The following is a 25,162-nucleotide window of genomic DNA, read 5'->3' as shown; positions in this document are numbered from 1 at the left end:
TTAAATTTACGTTTTAAAACCACCCAAATTTTGTCAACCCGCCTATGCCTTTTTTACCAATCAAATTCAAAACCACCCAATCTGCCAACACTGTATGGAGTATTCAGGGTTTTTGTTTAAAAATAATAAGAAAATAAATGAAATATTGATTTTATTTCAGCTAGTAGCCATATTTATATATTTTTCATATTGGGATAATTATTTCTAAAACTAAAATCTGTAATGATTTAAAACTGTATACATACAGTATTACAAAATAATAAACAAATTGTGAAATTCCTTAAATTATAAAGAAAGCAGAAAATAAAAAATCCAGTTCTCAATGCTCTAATTTTAGCTAAATTTTCTAAATAACTAATTTTCTAGTCCAATGGTAATAAAATAGGAATGGACTAGTAAATAATAATTAGAGTTGCCAAACATAACAGTTATTTTATGGCAGCTTTACTTAACTTTTTAATAAAAAAAATGCTTAATTATATTTATGCTGTACAAAAAGTTGTGCTTTGAGGTTAAACAATCTTAAGTAAATAAAAAAAAAAAGTAATCCCATGGAGCGAAGCAGTGGCGCAGTAGGTATTGCTGTCACGTCACAGCAAGAAGGTCGATGGGTCGCTGGTTCGAGCCTGCGTTTGCGTGGGTTTCCTCCGGGTGCTCCGGTTTCCCCCACAGTCCAAAGACATGCAGTACAGGTGAACTGGGTAGGCTAAATTGTCCATAGTGCATGAGTGTGTGTGAATGTGTGTGTGGATGTTTCCCAGAGATGGGTTGCGGCCGGAAGGGCATCCGCTGCGTAAAAACTTGCTGGATAAGTTGTCGGTTCATTCCGCTGTGGCGACCCCGGAATAATAAAGGGACTAAGCCGACAAGAAAATGAATGAATGTATGAATGAATCTAATACCATTTACAATTTATTAACAACAATTGAGAACAACATTCTCATATGTATACAGCACTTTATTATCCTTATTATTAATAAATGAATAATAATAATAACATTACAGATGTAAGACTGTTAAATATTTTCTTCATAGAGAATAACCGAAAGTTATCCACAGCAACAATAAGGATAATTGTTCTGTTTGTTTAATAAATGTAGGTTATCATTAGGGATGCACCGATACCATTGTTTTGAAACCAATCCAATCTCAATACTAAAATTCTGAGTATCGATCAATATAGATCCGATCCCGATACTGTATTGTTTTTTTAAGCATAATACAGTTTCTATAGCTCTGGTGCTAAACTCAAATAATATACAGTTGAAGTCAGAATTGTTAGCCCCCCTGAATTATTTCCCTCCCAGTTTATTTTTTCCCCAATTTCTGTTTAATGAAAAGATTTTTTTCAACACATTTCTATACATAAAAGTTTTAAAAACTCATTTCTAATAACTGATTTATTTTATCTTTGCCATGATGACAGTACATAATATTGTACTAGATATTTTTCAAGACACTTCTATACAGCTTAAAGTGACATTTAAAGCTTAACTAGGTTAATTAGGTTAACTAGACAGGATAGGGTAATAAGGCAAGTTATTGTATAATGATGGTTTGTTATGTCGACTATCGAAAAAAAGTAGCTTAAAGGGGCTAATCATTTTGACCTTAAAATGGTTTTTAAAAAATTAAAAACTTTTATTCTATAAACTTTCGGAGCGGCGCACATTACGTCTGCACAGCCAGATACGTGAATGAAGCGATTGGTGCATCATTGAGACAGCGCGCAGCTCTCCGGTATCTGCGGACACTTTCAAAACTGAGCAGCACAAAGGGAAGAAATCAGTACGTTGAGGATCTGTTTAATGTATTATTGAGCCTTTTCTAATTTAAAAATTCAGGTTGGCCTACTGTGTGTGAAGAGCAGATAATAACCCTCACTAATCCAGTGTTGCGAATGCGATCTGTTGATCTAACAGACATAGTGCAACATGATTTAGAAACAGCAATGAACTCCTTGTTGCAAGATGAATCCATTTAATGCAAAACTAAATTGATTTTTTTGACTGATTATTTATATTAAAAGGAACAAATAGTCTTAGAGAGGTTTTCGTGTTGTCATGAACGCGACATGCAGTTTGAATTGTGAATGAATGGAGAATGATTGACAGGCGCAGCAGCAGGAAGCGCTGAATTGAAAATGAATTTAACCACCTGAATATTAATCTGTACTTCACATTAAACTGTAGGATGGCTTCAGAACATTTGGGATATAGTAGACCTACATGACAACTTTCTAGTGTCCTTTTATAGGCTACCTTTATGGCTTAGTTGGCTTATAAACACAGAACATAGTGTGCACCAAGATCAGAATTAGATCGTTACCAGCTGGCCGATACCCAATCCAGCAGAAATATGCGGTTTCGAACCGATATCCAATTCAAGTATCAGGATCGGTGCATCCTTAGTTATCCCATCGCATTTGTCCCTTTCTTTTGGTCAAAACCTTTCCTACTTAAGCAATTTTTTTCCAAAATGTATTTATGTTGGATTATACTTGATGGTTTCACTTATTTTTTTGTATTCCAGCTTGAGTGCAATGATGTGGTTCTGTTCTGGAGGATTCAGAGGATGTTGGGCATCACTGCCAATACTCTTCGACAACAGCTCACTAACACTGAGGGTACGTCTGTGGGTTTTACCACTAATCTGGCTTTTCTGTTTAGGTCTTCAGTTCTGGTTACTTAATACATTTATATTTGATTTATAATTAAGGGGATTTCACAGAGAGACAAAAGTGACTGAAATTATGGTATTATGTTCCACCTTGAAAAAACAGAAATGAATATATTTATTTATTTATGCTTAATGTTTTTATTTATTTATTTAATAGTAATTTTATAATTTGATTTATGTATTTGTTTTATGTTTTTGTTTATTTTTTATATTTTATTTAAATTTTTAAGTTTATTTAATTTAGTATATATATATATATATATATATATATATATATATATATATATATATATATATATATATATATATATATATTGGTTAATTGATTATTTTGTTTGTTTGCAGTACGGCGTTTGGAGAAGAACGTTAAAGAAGTATTAGAAGACTTTGGAGAGGACAATGAGAAAAAAGTCCAGCTGATCACAGGCAGGAGGGTTCAACTGGCAGAAGACCTCAGTAAGTCCATCCTCATATTTTATTCTTCATTCGAGCCCATGAAAAATCTTCAAGACAGGTCGGCCAGCAGAGGACAGTGTTGCTTTGCACTTAAGAGTATAGAAAATGTGATAGATAATGGACAATGATTAAATTTCACTCCAGCGTAACATTACAATTGGTCTTGCTGTATTTAGAAAATTTGCGAATATTAGATTTGTTTTGAAAACCATAAGTCTTTTTTCAGTCTATAAAGATCAGATAAACTTTTTCAAATGAAAGAAAAATGTTATTTATTTAATGTATATTTTTTCTTGTTCAGACAATGAAGAAATAATCAATGTTTTCATTTATTTTGATTTTAAATTAGGATTTTATTCCATAAAATATAGATTTCTTAAATCTTTTGAAATTCTGAACGTTGCTATTGCGTGGTCTAAACATTAATACAAACATGTCTTGAAAACATGACATCTCTTTAATTAATGCAAAAATCTAAATTGATACAAAAAACTTTTTTTTCTTCATTTTTTGACAATAAAGAATTGTCATCAGTAGTTTACAGAATACATTTTTTTTACTCAACATGAAATTAAATTCAGAGCTTTTCATGTGGTCTATCATTAATATTTCATAACTCTTTAAATGCATTCATTCAGTTTGTTATTGTTTTAGTTGTTGCGTTGAGTAGAGTTGGACAAAGCTCATTAAATCTGCATTTTTCTTCAAAAACAAACAAATAAACAAAAAGCTAAATGTTTTTTTTCTAAATATTGCATATCATTACCAGGTGTGGTTCGGGATTCAGTTTCCATAATGCATTCTTGTGGTATTAGTTGTGAATACAGTTCTGGATAGGTTTCCGCACTTTCTCCTCTCTCTCGCACTCCCTCTCATTTTCTCCCTGTTTCTTCCTCTGTTGAGGCTTGAACCCTTAATTGCCCTTCGCAGTGTGTGAGACAGTATGAGAAAGCTCCTGGCTGTGCACTGCCTGCTGTCTGTCATGTCTTCAGCCCTGGTTACTGTTAAACACACTGTTGATTAAAGCAGCAATTTGTGGAGGCACGACTGACATGCTCAGACTTGATCTGGAGCAGACGCACGACTCGCGCACACGTTCACCCTTGTGCTGTCATTACGCCGATAACAGAGTGTGAGCTCATGCCGCTGCTGGCCAGGTTAGTGCGTGCTTAAACAATGGTCAAACCGTCCCGCCGTCTTAAGACAAAAAGGTGAAATTTTGGTGGATTATTATTATAGTTTTTTTTTCTAATGTGCTTCATTTGAACAAGTTGACGGTTAAGTGTTAAGGACACATTTACGAGCCGTGCTTCATCATGATCATCCCATCATGACATTTTGTTGACTATAACCAAGTCTGCTTCTACATGACAATTAGCAGTCATTAGAGCATTAGTAGACTGTTAGACTGTAAGTAGAATACGTTTACATGCAGTTGCTATGTTATTTAAATAGGAGGCTAATTAAGAGGGTAAAGTGTTACATTTTATACAGTGATAAATGACAACATGTTTTATATTAAGCGTTTAGGTAAAGAAATAAGCTTGTTATAGTTTAAGATTCACTTATTTGAGTGCACAGTGCAAAAGAGTAGTTGGGGCTTTATTAACAACAGTAACACCGTGCCCTAACTATATCCGACATGGCGCACACATTTTTTTTTCTTTAATATAACAAGTTTTTGTCCTAACTGTCTGTGACAGCAACATGCAAAAATGTCTATTTTAGAACCTGGTTATATTTCCGTCATGGCAAAACAACAGCATAAACTACTATGACAATGATCACACTTTGTACACCTTTGAATCACACTATGTGTAATTTTAAGCGTTTTAGGTACAGAGAAATGCTTGATATAGTTTAATATTCAATTATTTTGAGATTTGTAGAAGTTTTATTTAGGCTTTTGAGTTTGAGTGCAGAAGAGTAGTTGGGTGATTTATTAACAACAGTAATACTAGGGATTTGTATCGTTAAGGTTTTACCGGTATTACTACTTTTATCTATACCACTTATCGTTTTTGTACATTAACGGTTCTTTTATCTGTACTTTTTGTAGTGTTTTTTTTATTTAAAAAAAAAAACTAAATCAAATTGAACAGAATTAACAACGCTTTATTTTTATTATTACATTTTAATATAAACTAAAACAAAACCAAAAATTGTAAAACAAATAAATATTTTTTTCCTGTAAAAGAATGTACAGTGGTTTGAAGGAAAATGACTCTCAGTTTTTAACCATTCTTCTGGAGAAAAATCAACATGTTTGTCTTTTCTGACAGAAGACAGGATCTTTGTTGGTTTTTTTGTGCTCCCTGCAGTTGAAAATTCCCTCTTTGAGTTGCAAAATGCAGTTAAATAATCAGATAATGTTTATGATTTTTCATTAACACATTCAAATAAATGAGTTAACAGTGTTTTGGGACTTAACTGTGTTTCTAATAGAGTTTTGGAGCATCTTCATATATAAAAATAAGCAGATTTTTATCATTTTTTAGTAAGCATAGTTTTTTTATTAGGCTAGTTATAGGCTATATTTAGCTGATGTAAAAGCATGTTTAATGTTTAAGATTTATTTAGGTAACTGCAGAAAAACCATACTGTTTTCATTGTAACCGAATGTGTGTTTATTTAACCATTAATGTTAACATATACTAATTTAGGTGATTGACTGCTGGCATAACGATGTGGATGATGTAGTAGCTAGGCAGTCAAATCTTTGCATTGTCGTTAATGAAGTTTTGAAAGATACTTCCACTTAGCCAGATTGCTTGCATTTCCACTTATACAAGAAAACAACTTGTTAGGTTTGTTGCAACGGACATTGTTGCTGTCCACTCTGGAAATACAATGCGTTTCGTTCACTCTGCAAGTTTACGAGTGAGCGCGAGTCTGTGTCATGAGCTATGCGTGCGCGTTTAGCAAGAGCCTCAGCTGAGTGCGCACACACAGCTGAAGACTGTGAAAGCTTTTGACGCGATTGGCTGAAACACAAGCTTTCCTCATGTGAGACGACGAATATCAAATATCGTAAATTAGAGATTGGTCAGTTAAATTATGCTTCTGTAAGAAATGTTTATTCAGCAATACTTTACCAGTACCGATAGCAGAACAGTTAACATCAGAGCTTATCGATACTTTGGTCTTTTATAATGTAGCACCAAAACCGATAAAGCACAGAGTTTCGGTTCCCATCCCTAAGTAATACCATGTCCTAACTATATACGATGTGGCACACACCTATTTTCGAGATAAAACATGTTTTCGTTCTAAATATCAGCGACAGCGACATGCAAAAATTTAGAACCAGGTAATATTTCTGTTGCATCAAAACAAAAGCATAAACTACTATGACAATAACCACCTCAGGTCCATATTGTGTGCTTTATTCAGTGTTAATTACTACCAATGTGAGTTTGAACATTATTTAACCTGAGATTTATAGCCAAACAACTGAAAGCAGCAGATCCAGTGCAAAACAATAATGTCAATCACTCAGCTTTTTGTTGGGAGTGGCTGATATTTGAATGGATGGCTGGAATTGAAATGTTTCTCTTGTGTTGCATCGCATTTGTCACAAACAGCCACTCACAAACAGTTCACTTTTTACTTTTCCATGTATACAAACATTTTTGATTTGGTGTTTTAATTATTGTATCACTTTAAGGAGAGTAAAGTCTTGTTCACACCAAAAACGATAACTATACAGTAGATTACTACATTATTTTAAATTCCTTTTAACCCTTCACCCACATAATGCAATCCCATACAAAGCATGGGGTTGCATTAAGAGGGTAAAGTGTTACACTTTGTACACTTATAAAGGACATCATGTGTAATTTTAAGCATTTTAGATAAAGAGTAAAGCTTGTTATTTTAACAATCACTTATTTTGCAGATTTGTTTTTAGGAATCTGAATTAAGCATTTGAGGTTTGAGTGCAAAGCACAGAAGAGTAGTTGGGGACTTTATTAAAAACAATAACACTGTGTTCTAACTATATGCAATGTAGCGCAGTGCATCTTTCTCATGATACAATCATCTTTTTTGTCCTAACCATCTGCAGCAGTGACATGCAAAATTTCTATTTTAGAACCAGGTTATATTCCTGCAACATCACAGCACAATAACAGCATACATTACTATGACAATGATCACCTCAGGTACATATTATGTGCTTTATTTTTAGTGTTAATTGTTTCCCTGGTTTTTAAAACATCATTTAACCTGACGTTTACTGCCAAACTACTCATAGCAGCAGCAGAAAATGCACCTCAGATCTTGAAAATAAAATAACTAGCAAATGGTTTGCCTCCGTACAAACAATAACATCAGTCATTCAGCCTACAGTATATACTTTTAGTAATGTTTAATAGGTTAAAGGGTTGTTGGGAGTGGCTAATATTTAAATGAATGGCTGGTATTTATATGTTTCTGTTGTGTTGTGTCGCATTTGGTGCAAACAACCAAATTGCTTTGTTTAAGTGGCTTGTAGTTAAGACACGATGTAAGGCTTTTTACTTTACCTAAGGACCAAAAACTGTGCCAATGCAAGCTCTGAGATCAGCAAAGAGTGTGAAGGTTTCCGTGGTATGTTTCAAACAAGTGATTAAGACCCTGATTGAATTATAAAAATGAACATATTTAGCACAAAATTTTAAGCATTAATATTTCAGCATAGTATTATTTTCGAAGTTCTGTTGCCACAATTTATTTATTTATTTCTCTCTGTACTTTCAGGATTCGAAAATGACAGCTTGACAATTTGGCCTGATTCAAATGAACCTAAAGAAAACTTTAACTTATATATTTAATGTCATTGTGTAGTTATCTTTGCTAAGAAGTAGGACGCAGTTTGTTTAGAACAGACATGGACCGTTTTAACCAGTAGGAGTGCTTAATTTGTTTTGTCTGCATTCGTGCTTGCTTAAATATAAAGAGCAGGATGTTGTGCTTATTTGGTTCTGTGAGCATGTCCACTTGTCTAGCAGAAGTCCGACCCTCCACTGTTTAAGCCCTATGTCTGGCGTTGGGTAGCCCGTTGAGTGGATTCCTGTGCTGTAAAGCATGACGTTGCCCTGGTGGACAACCAGCACTTGGGGAAAACACAAGCATGACCTCCCAAGAAGTGGCTGTTATGCTAATAAAAGCAAGTCTGGGCATGCATGCATGCATCAGTGCCCTGACTGTTGCCACTGCACAAAACACATGGTCACTCTATTAGGTGCAGTCAGTTTTTTGACAGATTAGACTGTAGTGACAGCTCTTGATTGTTAGTAATGGTTGCTATGTTTTGAAAAACAATGCAAATGTTATTAGTAAAAAGTCAGTTATGGCTGCCAAAGTGATCACTATAGGGTATATGCAAAGCTAGTGTTTCTTTCCATACTTGTAATCTTCCGGTGAACGGTTAATGTGACTTTTTTCCATTTTATACAGTTGCTTTTACAGCTTCGATGTTGTAATGTAATCAAAATATAACCAGTTAATAGACTTTGGCATTCTTTTAGTTGCTCAAGCGTAAAACGAGATGAAAAGCCATTTACACGCATGTACCCATCAGAATTAGCAGGCTGAAAAAGGGTCATATTTTAAAGGCATGGCAGGGAAAAATGTAATTTAATGCAGTGCTTCTGAGTGTACATTCTGAGATCCACTTTATCAGGATATCAGTCAGGCAGTGGAAATCTTTGGTTTTTAAAGAAAACAGACCTTAAACGCGACAAATTTTAACTGCATACAGTTCACCGGAAGCGCTTGACCCAGGTAACTGACAAATTAAAAGTCCATCCACATAGTTCAGCTTATACCCTATAGGAGATTAATTGAAAGTTTTAAGGCACAACTTTTTGACTTGCTTTATATTGTATACAATGTTTTTTTGTTTGTTTTTTTGTACAAGGCATATACAATTTATTTATTTATTTATAAGTGGTTAGCTTACCCCAAAATGGAAATTTACTCATCTCAGGTGGTTCTAAATCTTCAAGCTTCTTTATTCTGTTGAACATAAAGTAATTTATTTGAAAGGAAACTGAAAACCTGTAGCTATTGACTTTCGTATTCCCTTTATTAATTAGAGGTCGCCACAGCAAAATGAACCCCCAACTTATCCAGCATAGGCCCTTCAAGTTGCAACTCATCACTGGGAAACACCCATACACTCTCATTCACACACATACACTATGGCCAATTTAGTTAACTCAATTCACATATACCGTATGTCTTTGGACTTGTGGGGAAAACCGGAGCACCCGGAAGAAACCCACGCCAACACTCGAAGAACATGCAAACTCCACACAGAAACGCCAACTGACCCAACTTGAACCAGCAACCTTCTTGCTGTGAGGCGACAGCGCTATCCACTGTGCCACCGCGCTGCCTTTTTCAAAATATCTGTCAGACAAAAGTAAGTCAAACAGGTTTACAAACAAGTTAAGTGTGAGTAAATGATGACAGATTTTATTTTATTTTTTTCATTTTTGGGTGAACTACCACTTTAAAACTAATGCTGTTTAGTATTATTAAATACTACATTGAAGATAAAGAAGTTGTTCAGAGGTGACTTTTACATTATTACAATGTATTTAATCTGTTTGTAGTATTAATTTTATTAAATGATCTTTACAAAAAACTTGTATTAATATTGTATTTACAGCTCTGATTTGTTACATTAATAAATGCAGTTATACTTTTAAACTGACACAAAAAATTCTATACTAAGTCATTTCAGACACGGCTCCTTTGTCTTGTTGTCCTTGTGGTGTGCTTTGTTTTTAGTTTGAAGCGGAAAAAAAAAGTCTTTTCTATTTGGCATATGTTTACAGGAATCATAGTTGCTTAATCATGAGCAGCATCGTATCATTTTTGTTTTTTTTACCAATATCTTTCACAGTGTACTGTCAATTTCTGTGTATATGGGTTAAATCAAAACATATTTGTAAGTTGTAAGGCCAGATGTGTTTAGTGTAAATACGCTACATTGTCTGTTGTTGTATGAGAGGTAACGGTTTTGCCACCCACACTTTTTTGGGTCATTTTTGCTGTTTCTGCCAAATCCTGAAGGGATATGCAAACAACATGAGTTTGGACAGAATCCTGGCCTTTTTCAATTTCTTTTTTTTTCAAATAGCAGCGAGGAATTTGTGGGCATGTCTGGCTTTGCTGGCTTTTCTACGTGAAGTGGCATCGTGTTCCCAGGGTTTCTGGAGCGTTTGATGTATTTTGATGTGCTGTCCTGGCTTCCTCTCTCTGAGAACAAATTATCTTATTTCATCCGCACTTATGTCTTAAATTCTTAAAGGCATTTAAACAACAGCAAGACTTTCAGTCTGGTCAGAGTTTGTTATATTCTTCTCAAATTCTGATTCTGATTTCATTCTAAATTAATCTTATATTAGATGATCTTTTTTGTGTTAGTGTGGCTCTTTATGCGACAATACATTTCTACTACTGCTACTACTGCTACTACTAGTACTACTTCTACTACTACTACTACTACTAATACCAGAGGTGGGAGTAAGTCACACGTGCAAGTCACAAGCAAGTTAAGTAAATTTTTGTCAGACTCAAGTCAAGTCATTGCTTATTTCAAGTCGCGTCAAGTCATAGCTTGGTCTAGTAAGTTAAACAGAATTTTGGTGGTGGTGGGGGGGTGGAATAAATGGTAATAAATCAGGGGGGCTAATAATTATGACTTTGACTGTATATAAAAAAATTAATAGAAAATAGAAGATTTCAGAGCTCCACTCACACTCTCCACTCCCCCACTCTTGCTTAAAGTTCCATCCTCACTAAAGTATCACTTTCTGACCTGCACTTATGACAAGCGTCTCCTAAACGATTGACTTCTGGAGAGCTTCTTGAGGTTTTTACAAATCAGTGAACCTCATTACTCCTTACCAAGCTCCCCGAGTCGTTGTGCTTCAGTTCACTTTTCATGACACTTTTGTAGATCCAGACTTGTGTGGAGCTCATAAAACTACCAATTGATATACAGCAGCCAACATAAGAAGTGGATCAAAGCGCTCACCACAGTTGTCCTAAACTTATCTACCGGTAGCTAGCTCTCTGCAACTCTGACATGGTCACCCACTGAAGCTAAGCAGGGTCCTGCTGCCCGGTCAGTACCTGGATGGGAGACCACATGGGAAAGCTAGGTTGCTGCTGGAAGTGGAGTTAGTAAGGCCAGCAGGGGGTGCCCAACCTGTGTGGGTCCTAATGCCCCAGTATAGGTACCGGGACTCTTTACTGCTCAGTGAGCGCCGTCTTTTGGATGAGACGTTAAACTGAGGTCCTGACTCTGTCTGTGGTCCAGGACGTCCTTCGAAAAAGAGTAGGGGTTTCAGCCCGGCCGAATTTGCCCACTGGCCTCTGTCCATCATGGCCTCCTAACCCTACCCATATCATAATTGGCTTCATCACTCTGTCTCCTCTCCACCAATCAGCTGCTGCACACTGGTGGCGGATGAAGAGATTCCCCCCATTCTGTAAAGTGCTTTGAGTGTGCAGAAAAACGCTAAATAAATGTAAGGAATTATTATTTATTATTATTGTTAGTGAATAACACCAATTCTTGTCCAAATAAATCTGAAAAATGTTTACAAATCACAGACTACTGTATTACTGGATGGTGATATTAGAAGGTGGAAAGTGAGCGTCTATTTTTGGAATATGTTTTCAACACACATCTATTCCACATTGCCCACCTTGCAAGACCCAACAGGAACAGATTCCAGAATTCAGTAGCGGACGGGAGGAGTTTAGGAAGCAGGGGGATTTCAAGCTCCATGCTCTTTAAATCACCTATGAGCTGTTGTTACACGCTCCCTGTCTCGCTCTCTTTCTTTCTTTTTTTTTTTTATCAAGACAAATTGGAAAAACTGGCAGCCCCCTTCATAATGCGGGAGATGTATTGGCAGGCTCATGGATCCTGGGGCTGGGCCAGGGGTTGAGTCCGGCTCACATCAGGCCATGAGGGGCTTTTACTCCCACAGGTGCAGCATGGAGCTGAGCCGATGACCCCGGCCTCACCTGTCTGCCCGTTTGAAGATGAGGAGCTGGGGGAGGACGGGGTACTTCCCTTAACAAAGAGAGAAAAAAAATGTACCCCTTGGGGCAAAGTCTGGTGTTAAGAGCGATTTGCCCTTACTTGCAGGCAGGCAGGCAGAGAACTGCTCTGGTTTCACACTTGGGGATTGTGTGTGTGTGCGCTTGAGAGCATAGGATTAGATGTGTGAGATGGCTGCATTCAGGCTTGTTACTGTGGCTGCTGCCTGTGGGTGAAGAGACGCAGTGCCAGGGCAGCTGTATGGCATTGTGCCTCCACTGGAACCCGGCCCACATCGCTAATATGCAACTGCAGGCACGTCAGTAGACGGCTTTATGAGTCTTTGATTTACCTAATAGACTCAATTCAATTACGGCAATCCAAGGCATGCGTGGCTCTTTTTCTTGTCAGCCCTTGTGACAGTCATAGACTTGGCTCTTTGGGGGTTTTTTAAATACGGAAAATTGATGTGTAAACAGCCTGAGTAATTATTTTTCTTTAGCTATTGCCTTTTTTAGGCGTTTTAAGAGCCTTTGAGCAATCAAAAATGAGTCATTGAGATATGGTAACTGAGTGTGGGTATTTCTTTCCACAATTCGAGCATTATACTGTTTTAATGGGATGATGGGATGTTATTGTGGAGCAGAGGAAAGAGGGGGTCAGTGCATAAATAGTCTGAACTCGAACTTGCAACTTGGCTGCTTCAGCTCTTGTTGGTGGTTTGTCATTTTATTATTATTATTATTATTATTATTATTATTATTATTATTATTATTATTATTATTATTATTATCAGGGCTTGACATTAACTTTTTTGATCACCAGCCACTGTGACTAGAAGCTTCCAACCTTACTAGCTACTTGCAATTTTCACTAGCCACAATTTTGTTATTGGAAAAAAATAAATTTTATATGCATAAAATTTGACTTTGCATGCTAAAATTGATTTAGATTTTGTAATATTTCCACAGGCCCCCTTATTTGTTTCATTTTTTGGTGTGTTGTGTATTAGCGTGTTGTGTATTTGTGTATTGTTTTGTTTTGTTGTGTATGAGCTTGCTTAATATGCATGAGCAAATGTGTTAGATAGTCTCGCATTGCAGAGCTCAAAATTAAGGATTTACCAAATTTATCTCTGAGCACACCAAACATAAATAAAAAAATGTAACCACAAATTTTAAATAATGTGTCAAAACAATCAAAAAATAGCTGCATACATGCACTTTTTAATTCAACAAAACTTTTCTTAAAAAAAAAATAAAAGAAAAAAAAGAATTATTGATATGTATCTAAAACAATGCATGGTAATTGGTCCTGGCTAAAGGTCCCAGATCACTAGTTAGCTACACATAACTTTACATTTCATAAAAAAACTGTATTATTGTAAAAAGGAAAAAAAGGCAATTAAAAATAACTGTAAGGTAAAGAAAGTAGGTAAAAATATAACACCTGCGATAATGAAAGGATGATCACGCACACATTAGGCCAGTTAATATATATATATATATATATATATATATATATATATATATATATATATATATATATATATATATATATATATTTTTTTTTTTTTTTTTATTATTATCAATGTTCTTTATTTATATATTTATTTTTATTTTATTTTTTATTTGTAACTTTTTTTTAGTTCCTTTGTTATTGTATTTTAATTTATTATTATTATTTTTTTTAATTGTAACTCTTGTGATATCCAGAATTAAGGTCCAGATATAATCCAGATATCCAGAGTTAGATTTGGTTATTGACAGTTTCCACTTTTTACAATTACATTCAAATGCCAAATATAAACTCCTATTTCAATGTTCACACGTAAGAATTAATATCAATTCATGAAAATTAGGATCAATTAAAAGTGATTCTTCAACGTTATCAACCTAGCCCTATCTGGAAGTAACCGTTTTCCACATTCTCACCAGCTGAAGGGATTATAAGGCCATTTAAGCCCAACTCAGTGTTTTGCAGGCCTTTAAAACTCTCACACTCCCCCCCTCATCACCTTAACTTTGTTTTTTCCCTCTTGTGAAAAGATGACGTGGAAAAGAGTTTAAGTGCTCAATGTAAAACCCCTCTCTGTTTCCACTATGTGTAGTGATGTTGTGTTGCTGGGCCTGAGGTCTGTATACGCAGGGTTTAACAGTGTTTGCATGAGGCGTTAGATCAACACAGAAGCTGGTGTAAAACCCCTTTACACTGTATTTCTCCCTCACTCTTTTTGTCTATCTAATCATTCATTGGACTGAATGTTTTTCCCTTTATTGGTTTATCTAGAGGTGGATATTGACCTTAATTTAAAATATGGAAGTGTGCTCGTTCTTGGAATTGTTTTAGAACTTTTGATTTAGTTGGGAGAAATAACTAGGAATAATAGACTGCAGAAAATAGTAATTGCTTGAATTATAAACAAATGTGTTCATGACAATACAGATGAAGCAGCATAATATAATAAGAAAATATTAGTTTGCAACATCAAGCAGCATAACAAGTTTTTAATGTCTAAAAAAGGAATGGAAGCTGCTCATACGCAAAGAATATGATCAATATGAAACGTACAGTATGGCATATACGTTGCAATTCCAGGTGTGAACTATTGATCCTGAGGGTTATTATCTGTTTTTGATGTTGCCTTGTTGCTGTTCTTTAGTGCTTTTCATTAAAATTAACAGTAATAATCATTAATGAATGTTATTTTAGTGTAATATTTTGAATCGGGTTGTTTAAAATATGTACTAATTTTAAATATATATATATATATATATGTATATATATATATATATTTTTTTTTTTTTATAATTGTTGAAGTTTTTAATTTTAGTTACTTTAATATCTTAACTAAATAAAAGTAAGAAACATACCAACATTTGTTTTTATATATTAGTTCTATATAATGTTTTTCAATTTATAAAAAAATATTGCTAGCAATTTATTTTAGTCAAACACACACACCGTACTTAAACTTAAACTTAAACTTACTTCTGAACTTAACTTTAAACTATGTAGTCAACTTGTATAACCCTTTTTATTGGATAAGCAAGTACATATTAAATACATGCACTGTATATAAAGTACAGTCAAATATTTTCTTATAGTTTTAACTTTAGTGTTTCGTAATCAAATCACTTTATTATGTGAAAGCATGGTATTTTGTGGTGAAATGTACCATGGTGTAACTGGTGGTGATCATAGATTGTAAAAGATATGGACATAGTATCCGTGACATCATCCATAGGTTTCTGAAGGGCACACATGAAGCCACTAGTAGGTGTGGCCAACCGTCGCCATTTTGTTTGTGCGTCATCGCACTAACCGGGATCCACCAAATAAGGGCAAAGAGGCAGAGTGTGAGCGGAGCTACCATTGCCTGCTAGCATTTTGTATTTTCTTTGGGAAAAACGCTTAATATTTCATTACATGCGACTCGTTTTTGTTTTAACCGCATGTTCTTGGCTGTGTACTATGTCAATAAAGTGTTTAGTCTTTTAAAAACACTGCTGTAATACATTGAGCCAATAAGCATTGTTCTTATGATGTTTTTCTACAGGAGGAAAACGTGAATTACTTCCAAATACTTCAGATATAGTCTGTTAGTAAATGCAAGGCTATTTATGAAATCCAGGCATAACACTGTATGACAACGTTTCAGATGACTGTTCTATAGCCTACATCTAATCAATCTATCAGATACTGGAGTGCTTTGCAGGTCTAAAGAAAATTTATAAATGATAAATTATCTTAAGTACAACAAATACATTTATAGATATGGTATCCAAGTATAATTGCACTCATCCGGGAAATGGAGGCCACTTGAATGGTTTTTGAACACAATTAAGTGCACACAGCATGCTATAGTATCTGATAATTGTAGGAAATAATTCCAAAAGGCAGTTGACTGTGTAAAGCCACATAAAACAAAACAACAATACAATGACAAGACTCACTCAAGTGGCCACACTCTTAATTATGCAGACTTAATAAAAACTGAACAGAGGAGTTATAAAAAAAAATTCACCTTCCTCACAGTTGTCATGATGAGTGATATCAGCTACTGTATATGCACCAAAACCATCTTTTGTACCAGGCTGTAAACGTGTTTTAACAGCTGTAAAATTAGCCAATTTAGCATTGCAGTCAGTGAACATCTGGAGTTCCTGGAGCCAGCCCCTAAAGGCGAGTCGATGAATTGCTGTTTCAGTTACTTCCGTATTGGCTTCATGAGGGAGAGCGGGAGGTTGCTGCTTGGTGGTGATAAGGAGAGACCCCCTATACGATTGTAAAACATTTTCGCCATACACTATAAATGTGCTATATTAATGCATATTATATTATATTATATTATATTATATTATATTATATTATATTATATTATATTATATTATATTATATTATATTTTTGTTCTTCATTAACATGGTGATTCCAAAAAAAAAAAATTGACCCTAAGAGAAAAGTCATGTATTTTTTTTAGAAACATATTTTAGTAACAAGTATTTTAGAAAAGCTGTTTGGCAACAATAAATTTTGAGAAGGTTTTGTTTTTATTTGTTTATTAATAAATATTACATTTATTAATTTATTATTTATTTATGCATATATGTATGAATGAAACATAACCTCAAATAAGGCACTTGCTTGTTTTGTTTTATGCCAAGCTAGATCAGGCATGTGGTGGTCCTTTCAACTGGCAGCCACTGAAGGTCCTGTATTGACATGAGAACTTGTTTATATTGATTTATGCAAATTAATGTTGAGTTCACTGAAGAACCACACAGAAACCGATTCCACTAGCGAACACAAAACGGCACGCTTTAGGATGTCACACATCACTTTATGGAGAACTACATGCATGCGCAAGCCTTTCATCTGTTGCCAGCTTCTGTGTTTTTCCTCCTCTCACTCTCGCCTCTTTACTTTCTCACACGCTCCCACCATATTCCCTGCACCCCGTCGCTCTGATGTGAAAAGCATATTTTTGGCCAGCCCCTCCAGTGACAGAAAGACGATTATGCCTTTCTTTCAGGCTGAGAGGAAACCGCTCCCATCTCTAAAACAGCTGGACTGAGCCCCCCCCCCCCCCCCCACCAAAAAAGTGGCTTGTAGCCCCAGTCTTCCCATGCAAGCTGATAATGGGCCGCCTACTCCCACCAACACATCCCCATCACCCCACCCAAGTGTTCTCAAAGGTCCTGCTCTCCACATATAAATCTCTCAACACTTGTCATCCCAGTGAAGGAAGTCTTTTCCCTCTTCTCCCTTTTAACGTCACCCTGCCTTCAAACCTGAGGAAACGGAAGTCAAATGAGTGGGAAATGTACCGTCAATTTTTGCATTTCCATTTTACCATTTGTGCCGTCACGAAGAGTGCCTCTGGGGTCGACAGAATCAAGTCCTGTTGTCAGCCGGTCTTCTGCAAGGCTGCACTCAAAGCCTCTGCACACCGCACTATACATCTATCTGTCAGATAGTGTGTTATGAGGTAATAGGAAAACCATACATTTCCTTCCTCACAGAGTAAAAATAGAGTGCTTGTTGCAATGCCTCACCTTCTGGCCCAGTCGGGATGACACTTCATGACATAGTGTTGCTCCTTTATCATCTTGGTTCAATTCCTAGTTAAAAGAAGGGATTTAGTGAAGCTATAATTTTAGTCCAGGCATCACTTTAATGCATTTTGTCGACCATGACAAAAGAAGTGTGTTTTTCTCTTTTAAATCCGGAGTCCTGAAGTTGAACTTCTTATTCAGTGCATAGTTATGGTGAATGTTGTCCCACCTAATTATGTGTTAGATCAGGACCTAATGAAAGGCCTCAACAGATTTCTAATCTCATGTTAGCCTGTGTAATATTCAGACCGATTGGGTTTCACATGTGTGTTCACCAAAAAAATAAAATAAAAAAATAAAAAAAATTGAATAAATAGATAATAAAATAAATGCCCTTTATGGCATCGCTAAGCAAAATAAGATGTTTATTTATTTATTTTTTTAAACTGCAAAAGGGCTGTAGCATGTTGTCACTGTATCATGTTTCATATAATTTGATATCAATAATTATTGAATATTTTTAACAATGCATTTAGGAATATTAAGATTTTTGTATGTAACCTCATTATTTTTATTTACCAACATTACTAAAACAAATAGTTTAATAGTCAAAAACTATAATATTTAAACAAAATATATGATACCTTTATAAAAAAATAAACGTACATGTTAAAGAGACTCTTAGACTTGATAAATTAACTGTAAAACATCTGTGCAATGGTAAAGGTAGATCAACATCTCTAAGATGTCAATAATAACGATACAGTAAACAAAGCAAATTATGATCATCAAATCTGAGCTTTCAAATAAAGTAATTAACCATCATTATTCAAATAAATATTGCAACATTACAAATTGTGAAGTTGGATGGCTGTATTACCCCATATGCTGAAAAATCTTTCAGATGGGGAGCTATTGGCTAAGTGCACAAGAAAATAAACCTAAAAGCCACTCTGGTGACATCCTAACATTTTTTTTTTTTTTTTTACAATCTTCTCACTGCTGCTAGCCACCACACTCATTTTTGCATGTGTTGCTATTTTGGCCTGAAGTGACAATGATGCAAACCAAAACTCACACGTGAAAAGCGTGAGCGCGTGACTTCCTTCACTATTCCATGCAGTCTTTCATAACTAGGCGACCATCAAATGTTTTCTCAGAGACATATGAAGAAAACATTGTTGCACTTCTGATACAAGTTTAAAGAGAAACTAAAAAGCACTACAGTGTTTTCAGTCTGCCGTTATTTCAAAAATGTGTTTATTCCATACAAAGTGTGAAGTAGATTGGTTAGTTCTAGTTATAAGAACCGTGGTGCGCATGTGGCACTCGGAAAAGTTCAGGTGTTTTTAAACTAGGTGTACCTGAAAAATGTGCCGCTTCCACATCATGTGCTCATCGCTTCCATGTGCGCCTTGTGCAATTCAGCAGCCACATTTTAATAAAACTATAGTCTTCATTCTGAAACTTCAGGCTAAACTTTTTTTAATCTATATTGACAATGGTTCATGGTCAATAAATATAGATACCGATTTTATTGCCCAGCCCAAATTTGCATACTAAATAGTTGGTAATACTTTGAATTAAAACTTACTTTGTGACTCTATATAGCATTGGTTTTTCTGTCAAATAAACTCGCTATTTGTGGCTGGTTGGTAAGTTGCTCAGGCACAAGACTGTTGACTTCATTTTTTAATTTTCTAGTGATTTTAATAAACGTAAAATCTATAGAGAGATTCGGACTGGCTCTTTTTAAGGAATCGGGAAAGTCAAAATCCAGGAATCGAGAATCGAGAGCATGTTCAAACTAGACATGCACAGGTCTTATTTTTCAGCAATATTGAAGTTTTCCTCCATTTGTGTTAAATTTGAGCAAATATAGACGTGACCAAGGACAAATGGCTTCCACTAAGTTGAAACAAGCAATTACGTGTGGTGATTCCAAGGCACTTTTTGAGTGAAACCAAAAGCCTAAAAATGTGTCCTTGTTGCTTCTGTGAGCTAGATAAATACCAATTTATTTACCTTTTTAAAAAAAAAAAAAAAAAAAAAAATTTTATAAGTCCTACTGTTCATTTTAAGAATCTGCAATCTGTAAAGTCTTAAAGCCCACACCAGCATTGACCTATCAAAATGTTGTCCCGGTTGCATCGGCTTCTGTGAGAGCAGGCCTCTAGTTCAAAGGAGCTGTCAAAACTGGCAGAGAACTGGAGCACTGGACTCTTCGACATCCAGTTATTCAGCAAAAAAAAAGTTTTAAATTTACAAGTTGTTATTAAATCAATTAGCAAAATCAAATTGTGATCATATATAGTCATTTATTATTTATTTAACTATTTATCAAATTGCGACTAGACATTTTTTTTTACATATATTATTAGCAATGCTATTTCAGTTAATAGCAGGATGAGAGAATCATGAAAGTCTAGTAAATTAATGAATCCTTTGAATTTGGGCACATTCACACACAGGGTCTTTGTAGAATTTGTTAAAAGATAGCACTTACACCATTAGAGTATCCAAATGATTTTATTGAGCCAATTAACATTTTTTCATGAACTTTCCTTTCATATGCCATCAAGGGAGTAGGAAATTATGGGTGGGATTGAGTCCAACTTTGGCCACCTGCCATTTTGAGTGCCGGGTCAAACTTGGACCTTTATGCTGAGTGACATGCAGTTATGAGATAGTTTTTTCCAGAGAGGGTAAATTTTGGTCTCAAATAGTCAAAGAGGGACGGCTGTCTATTGTCCGGTTGACTGTTTTCTGGTTGTTCTACGTCTTGACTTGCCCCTGTCTTACCTGTGCCAAAGCCCTGTAATTAAATGCTTATTGGAGGCCAGGCTGGAGGGAGACTGTGAAGGGGAGGTGAGGAGTTCAGCATACACCTGGGTTGACATGAGGCTGTCTGCACAACCTTCATAAAGCAAGAGTCTCTCACATGGCCTAGGGGGAAAGTGAAGTGAAAGTTCCCATTGATGCATCATCAGATATGGTTTAAAGGTTCCTGCTGTTTGGTGTGTTGAGATTAATGCAACAAATGTTCTATTTGGTGTAGTTGCTCATTTTTGTTGAAGTCATCATGTAACGACATGGTAATTGGTCAGACAAAAATGTAATTGAAAGCGTTTCAGGGAAGCCAGTATACTAGTTGTCTCTAAGCAGTTATAGGGAAAGTATTTTTTGCATAAAAACTTTTACACTTGACTGTGTAAGATGTCATTTTCTCCAATAAGCCAGTTATCTGAGATGAGCCGGAAAGCTACCCTTATGTTGAACCCCAAGGTTCTCCACAGCAGTGTTTCTGTATTTCTTGCATGTGTTTTAGAGAGAACTCAGAGAGCTGATTTGTGCGACTGCCATTTTTCATAGTGTTGTGCTGCTGACATCTTATTTTATTCATCACTATTGTCCCTTTCATCCTGTTTGCAGTCTTCCGTATTTGGCGTTTCTGTTTGAATTTTCAGATAAATTATATTTCATTCATGGGAAGTTCAGCCACCTTCACTGCACAAATCTTTAAAGGCCTTGACACATCAAGCAGACAACTGGCTAACATCAGGTCATCATTGAGCATTGGTCAGCTGAATTTTTCTGATGTGTTCAACTCTTTCGGCACTAAATAGACTCTGTCAGGAGATACTCATCCAATAACTTCCTTTTGGATTTGGTACAGAGGTTTGATAATACTGTCTGGAAGGAGAGAAAGAGAGCATAACAAGAGAGCATATTGTTACCTACACAAATGCATTGTGCAGTTTTAGCAGTGCTTTCTATAAAGATTTAACTGGTCATTGACCACCACTTTAATGCTCCTGTCTGTCCTGGAAGCAGTTACGGTTGATGTGACTAGCAGGATGGAGAAGTTGTGATGAAGCATTATCCTTGTCACCCTGCAGCCTAAGACCGGTCACTCACTGAAGCTAAGCAGAGCTTAGCCTGGCCAGTACCTGGATGAGAGATCACATCGGAAAAACTAGGTTGCTGTTGAAAGTGGTGTTAGTGAGGCCAGCAGGGGGCACTCAACCTGCGGTCTGTCTGAGCCCTAATGCCCCAGTAAAGTAAAAGGGACATTAAACTGTCAGTAAGTGCCATCGTTCTGGTATCAGTACTTTACTCCAATATTTTTTTGACAACCTTTTACTTTTACTACTTACATTTTTACACACATATCTGTACTTTCTACTAGGGGTGTCAAAATTAATTGTTTCTTCGGTGCACCGCGATGCAGACGCGGACAATTCGATATCGATTCAGTAATAACCATAACCGGTTATTATGTAGTGACGTCATTTATCTCCTATGCGCTCTGTCGCGAGGGAGGTGAGCGCCGTTATTTACAACACTCAGCCAACTCAGGGCCGGCCTGTGGCATAGGCACCATAGGCAAATGCTAAGGGCGCTGTATATCCAGTGGGGCGCCAGAAATGAGCGCGCTTCAGTTGGTTTTGTTTTTAATTTTCCTGACACAATTTCAGTTATAGACAGCAATAACTCAAAAAACGCTTACCCTAAAAAGATCTAAAGTGTGTTTCCTACAGAAAGACAAAGCTGGTTATGTTTCACAGCTGTCTTTCTTTTTTTCGCTCGACATTACGAGCACTGCTCCGTTTAAGCCCTCGCAGTCTGCGTTTACTTTAGCCGGCAGAGCTTGCGTTGAGTGGAGCTCTTCTCCGCTCAGCGCGAGCTCTTCCTGTTGCAAGGGCTTAAGTGTGTTTGTTTGTGTGTGTGCGTGTGTGTAATTGTTTGTTTGATGCTGTCTATGTTTGTGAATGTGTTTGAATGAGAGAAAGTGTGTTGCTGTGTGTCTGTGTGTTTATACAGACAGCATGTTATAGCCTCCCCCTAAAATATAACACTATATATGGAAAGCATCGTCAATGCACCGTGATGCACCGAGATATCGAATTGAACCGAATCGATGGCATGATAATCGTAACCGAACCGAACCGTGAGACCAGTATAGGTTCACAACTCTACTTTCTACTCCTTACATTTCTAAATCAGGCTCGTAACTTTCGTTTTCATGTGTTTTATGGCATGATCTATATTATTTATTGTCATTGCAAAATTTGAGCACCTTTTTGAAGCAGTCAATCTATTTTCGTCATCGGGCGCCTGTGTGCTGCAGTGCGCGGCTTATTTAACCAAGGCTATCGTGCATCGAATTTAGACTAGTTTATGTAGATAACTATAAAAAAAGCTAGGAGGATAACTACGCACATGAGACCGAGGAAGACGTGAATTTAAAATAACTAAGGCTGCCCTGTTTACACTCTAATAAGACACATTTTGCTCAATCGGGTCAGGTCACAGGTAAACAAGAGACACACATTCCTGTTCAAACATATGTCATACAGATGCTTAAATTTAATGCCCCGTTTCCACTGAGTGGTACAGTACGATTTGGTTCTGTACGCTTTTATGGCTGTTTCCACTGTAAAAAGGTGGAGCTACATGTGCAGCTGAACGCTGATTGGTTACAGAGATACGTCATGAGCTTGTGTGGAGCTAGCCACAATGAAAACAAAGGAACCGCCATTTTTTTTACACGTTTTTATACACAGCCAAGACATTAGATTGTAAAACTATATGCATATAATAATGAGCCATGGATGACCCAAGCTCAAACAAACCTTGTCGTTGTCTTGTACAGACAATATATATATATATATATATATATATATATATATATATATATATATATATATATATATATATATATATATATATATGTAGATGTACAGACACAAAGCCAAGAAGAACAAAATCTGCTTTGTCCTGTTGTTGTTTTATGAGGCCGTCTAAAAGTGCGAGCGGTTTTCACATTCTCCAGCGAGTTTGCGATCGGGTCTATATTTGATATAAAAAACTTCTTAGGCTAATGATAAAAACGTGTGCGTGATTATTGAAGTGTCTGCATCATGTTATCCATTCAGAAAAAAAAGGCCAAACACGATAGTGAATCGCAAACGGAGGAGAAGCCCGACAACACACAGGAGCCAATTGTTTCAGCAACATGATTCATAAACAAACAGCCATGTTTATCATTGCCTTTTGGACTATTATGAACTCGAAGTAAAAGAATTGCTCTCTAACAGAGGTTACATGTGCTGTTGAAGATTACAAACAGAAGAGAGGTTTGCACTGACTGTGGGCTATGTTGCATGTCGTTTATGAACCTAAATAAGGACTAAACGTATGCTGTGTGTAGTTTTTCCGTAGTTGGTAACATAATTTATGTTTATAAATCATCTGTTTTGTGAGAAGTGCTTGTCGTATGATTTTTGAACGACCTGTACAGCTTTACTGTAGACATTTATTCGAACGAGAATGACGTCGACTGAAACTCTGTCGTACACCACGCCCACCAATAGGGTACCCTTGGTAGTGGAAATGCAAGCCTGAAAAAGGTGACCCTTACAGACCCGAACCATACCGTACTGTACCACTCAGTAGAAACGAGCCTTAAGAGTCTTTTGTCCACTTCTGATCATACTGCACAGGATTTCTCTGGTCTTTCAATCTAATACCGCATGAAATTATTTTTTATAGAATTAAAAAAAAAATTGACTAAATGATTTTACACACAGTATAGGCATATTAATCTTCAATTAATTTTTAACAAATGTTTTACAACAACAAAAGTAAGTATACTGGACAGTTCATGAATAAAAATATAATGCAAAAGATTCTGAATTTATCACGTGAAAAAAAAGTTTGGTAGGTTGTAGTCATGCCTGTGTATGTAGCTTTTAGCATAGAATAAGTGTATTATCAGAATTAATGTTTATCGATTAAAGAAAATATCCACAATAATCTGGAAAAAAAAAACAAAATGGGTTATGTATAAGAGCTGCTAAACAAAAAAAAAGTTTGCAGTCAAATCTGATAAGTATTTATATTAGCAAAAGGAAATATAGTTTCAATATATTCAATAAAAAAATATTCAACTTTAAAATAAAAAAATCTATTTATTTTGGACAGAATTCAGTCTAAAATGTAGGACATTATTTATAAAGATATACAGGCCTACATAATTACTTTTAGAGTGTATGAACATGAATAGCAGCTGTTGTTTTTGATCCAACAGCCACAAAACTACATGATGAATGCTGTGAGATTGTCAGGATGATGACATGGGTGGAACCGGATATTTACCTACCTAATGAAACTAAAACATGTAGTAGTATTGGGTACTTTTTACTTAAGTACATTTTTAAAGCTGTACAAAAGTGTAGTCAGTACTTCAACTTTTACCAGAGTCATTTTAAACATGAGCATCTGTGCTTCTACTTAAATATAGGATGTGTGTACTTTTGCCGTCTCTGAAGTGGATGCTGCACGCTGGTGTTGGTGTGGAGAGACCCCCTCATGATTGTGAACCGCTTTGGGTGTGTGGCCATACACAATAAATGCACT

At 35.9% G+C, this 25,162-nt stretch overlaps 1 protein-coding gene across 12 annotated transcripts in view; it reads left to right on the top strand.

The window, feature by feature from the left end:
- opa1 (OPA1 mitochondrial dynamin like GTPase) overlaps positions 1 to 25,162 on the top strand; it is a 75,006-nt gene that overhangs the window by 39,715 nt on the left and 10,129 nt on the right. For all 12 annotated transcript variants that reach the window (XM_073952907.1, XM_021476848.3, XM_073952905.1 and 9 more), the window contains 2 exon segments: positions 2,533 to 2,626; positions 3,025 to 3,135. In XM_073952907.1, the coding sequence (XP_073809008.1) occupies positions 2,533 to 2,626; positions 3,025 to 3,135 (205 nt within the window).

This window comes from Danio rerio, chromosome 6 (assembly GCF_049306965.1).
Source record: "Danio rerio strain Tuebingen ecotype United States chromosome 6, GRCz12tu, whole genome shotgun sequence".
Classification (NCBI taxonomy): domain Eukaryota; kingdom Metazoa; phylum Chordata; class Actinopteri; order Cypriniformes; family Danionidae; genus Danio; species Danio rerio.
Note: the sequence above shows the minus strand (reverse complement) of the source record. Positions and strands in the feature narration are given on the sequence as shown.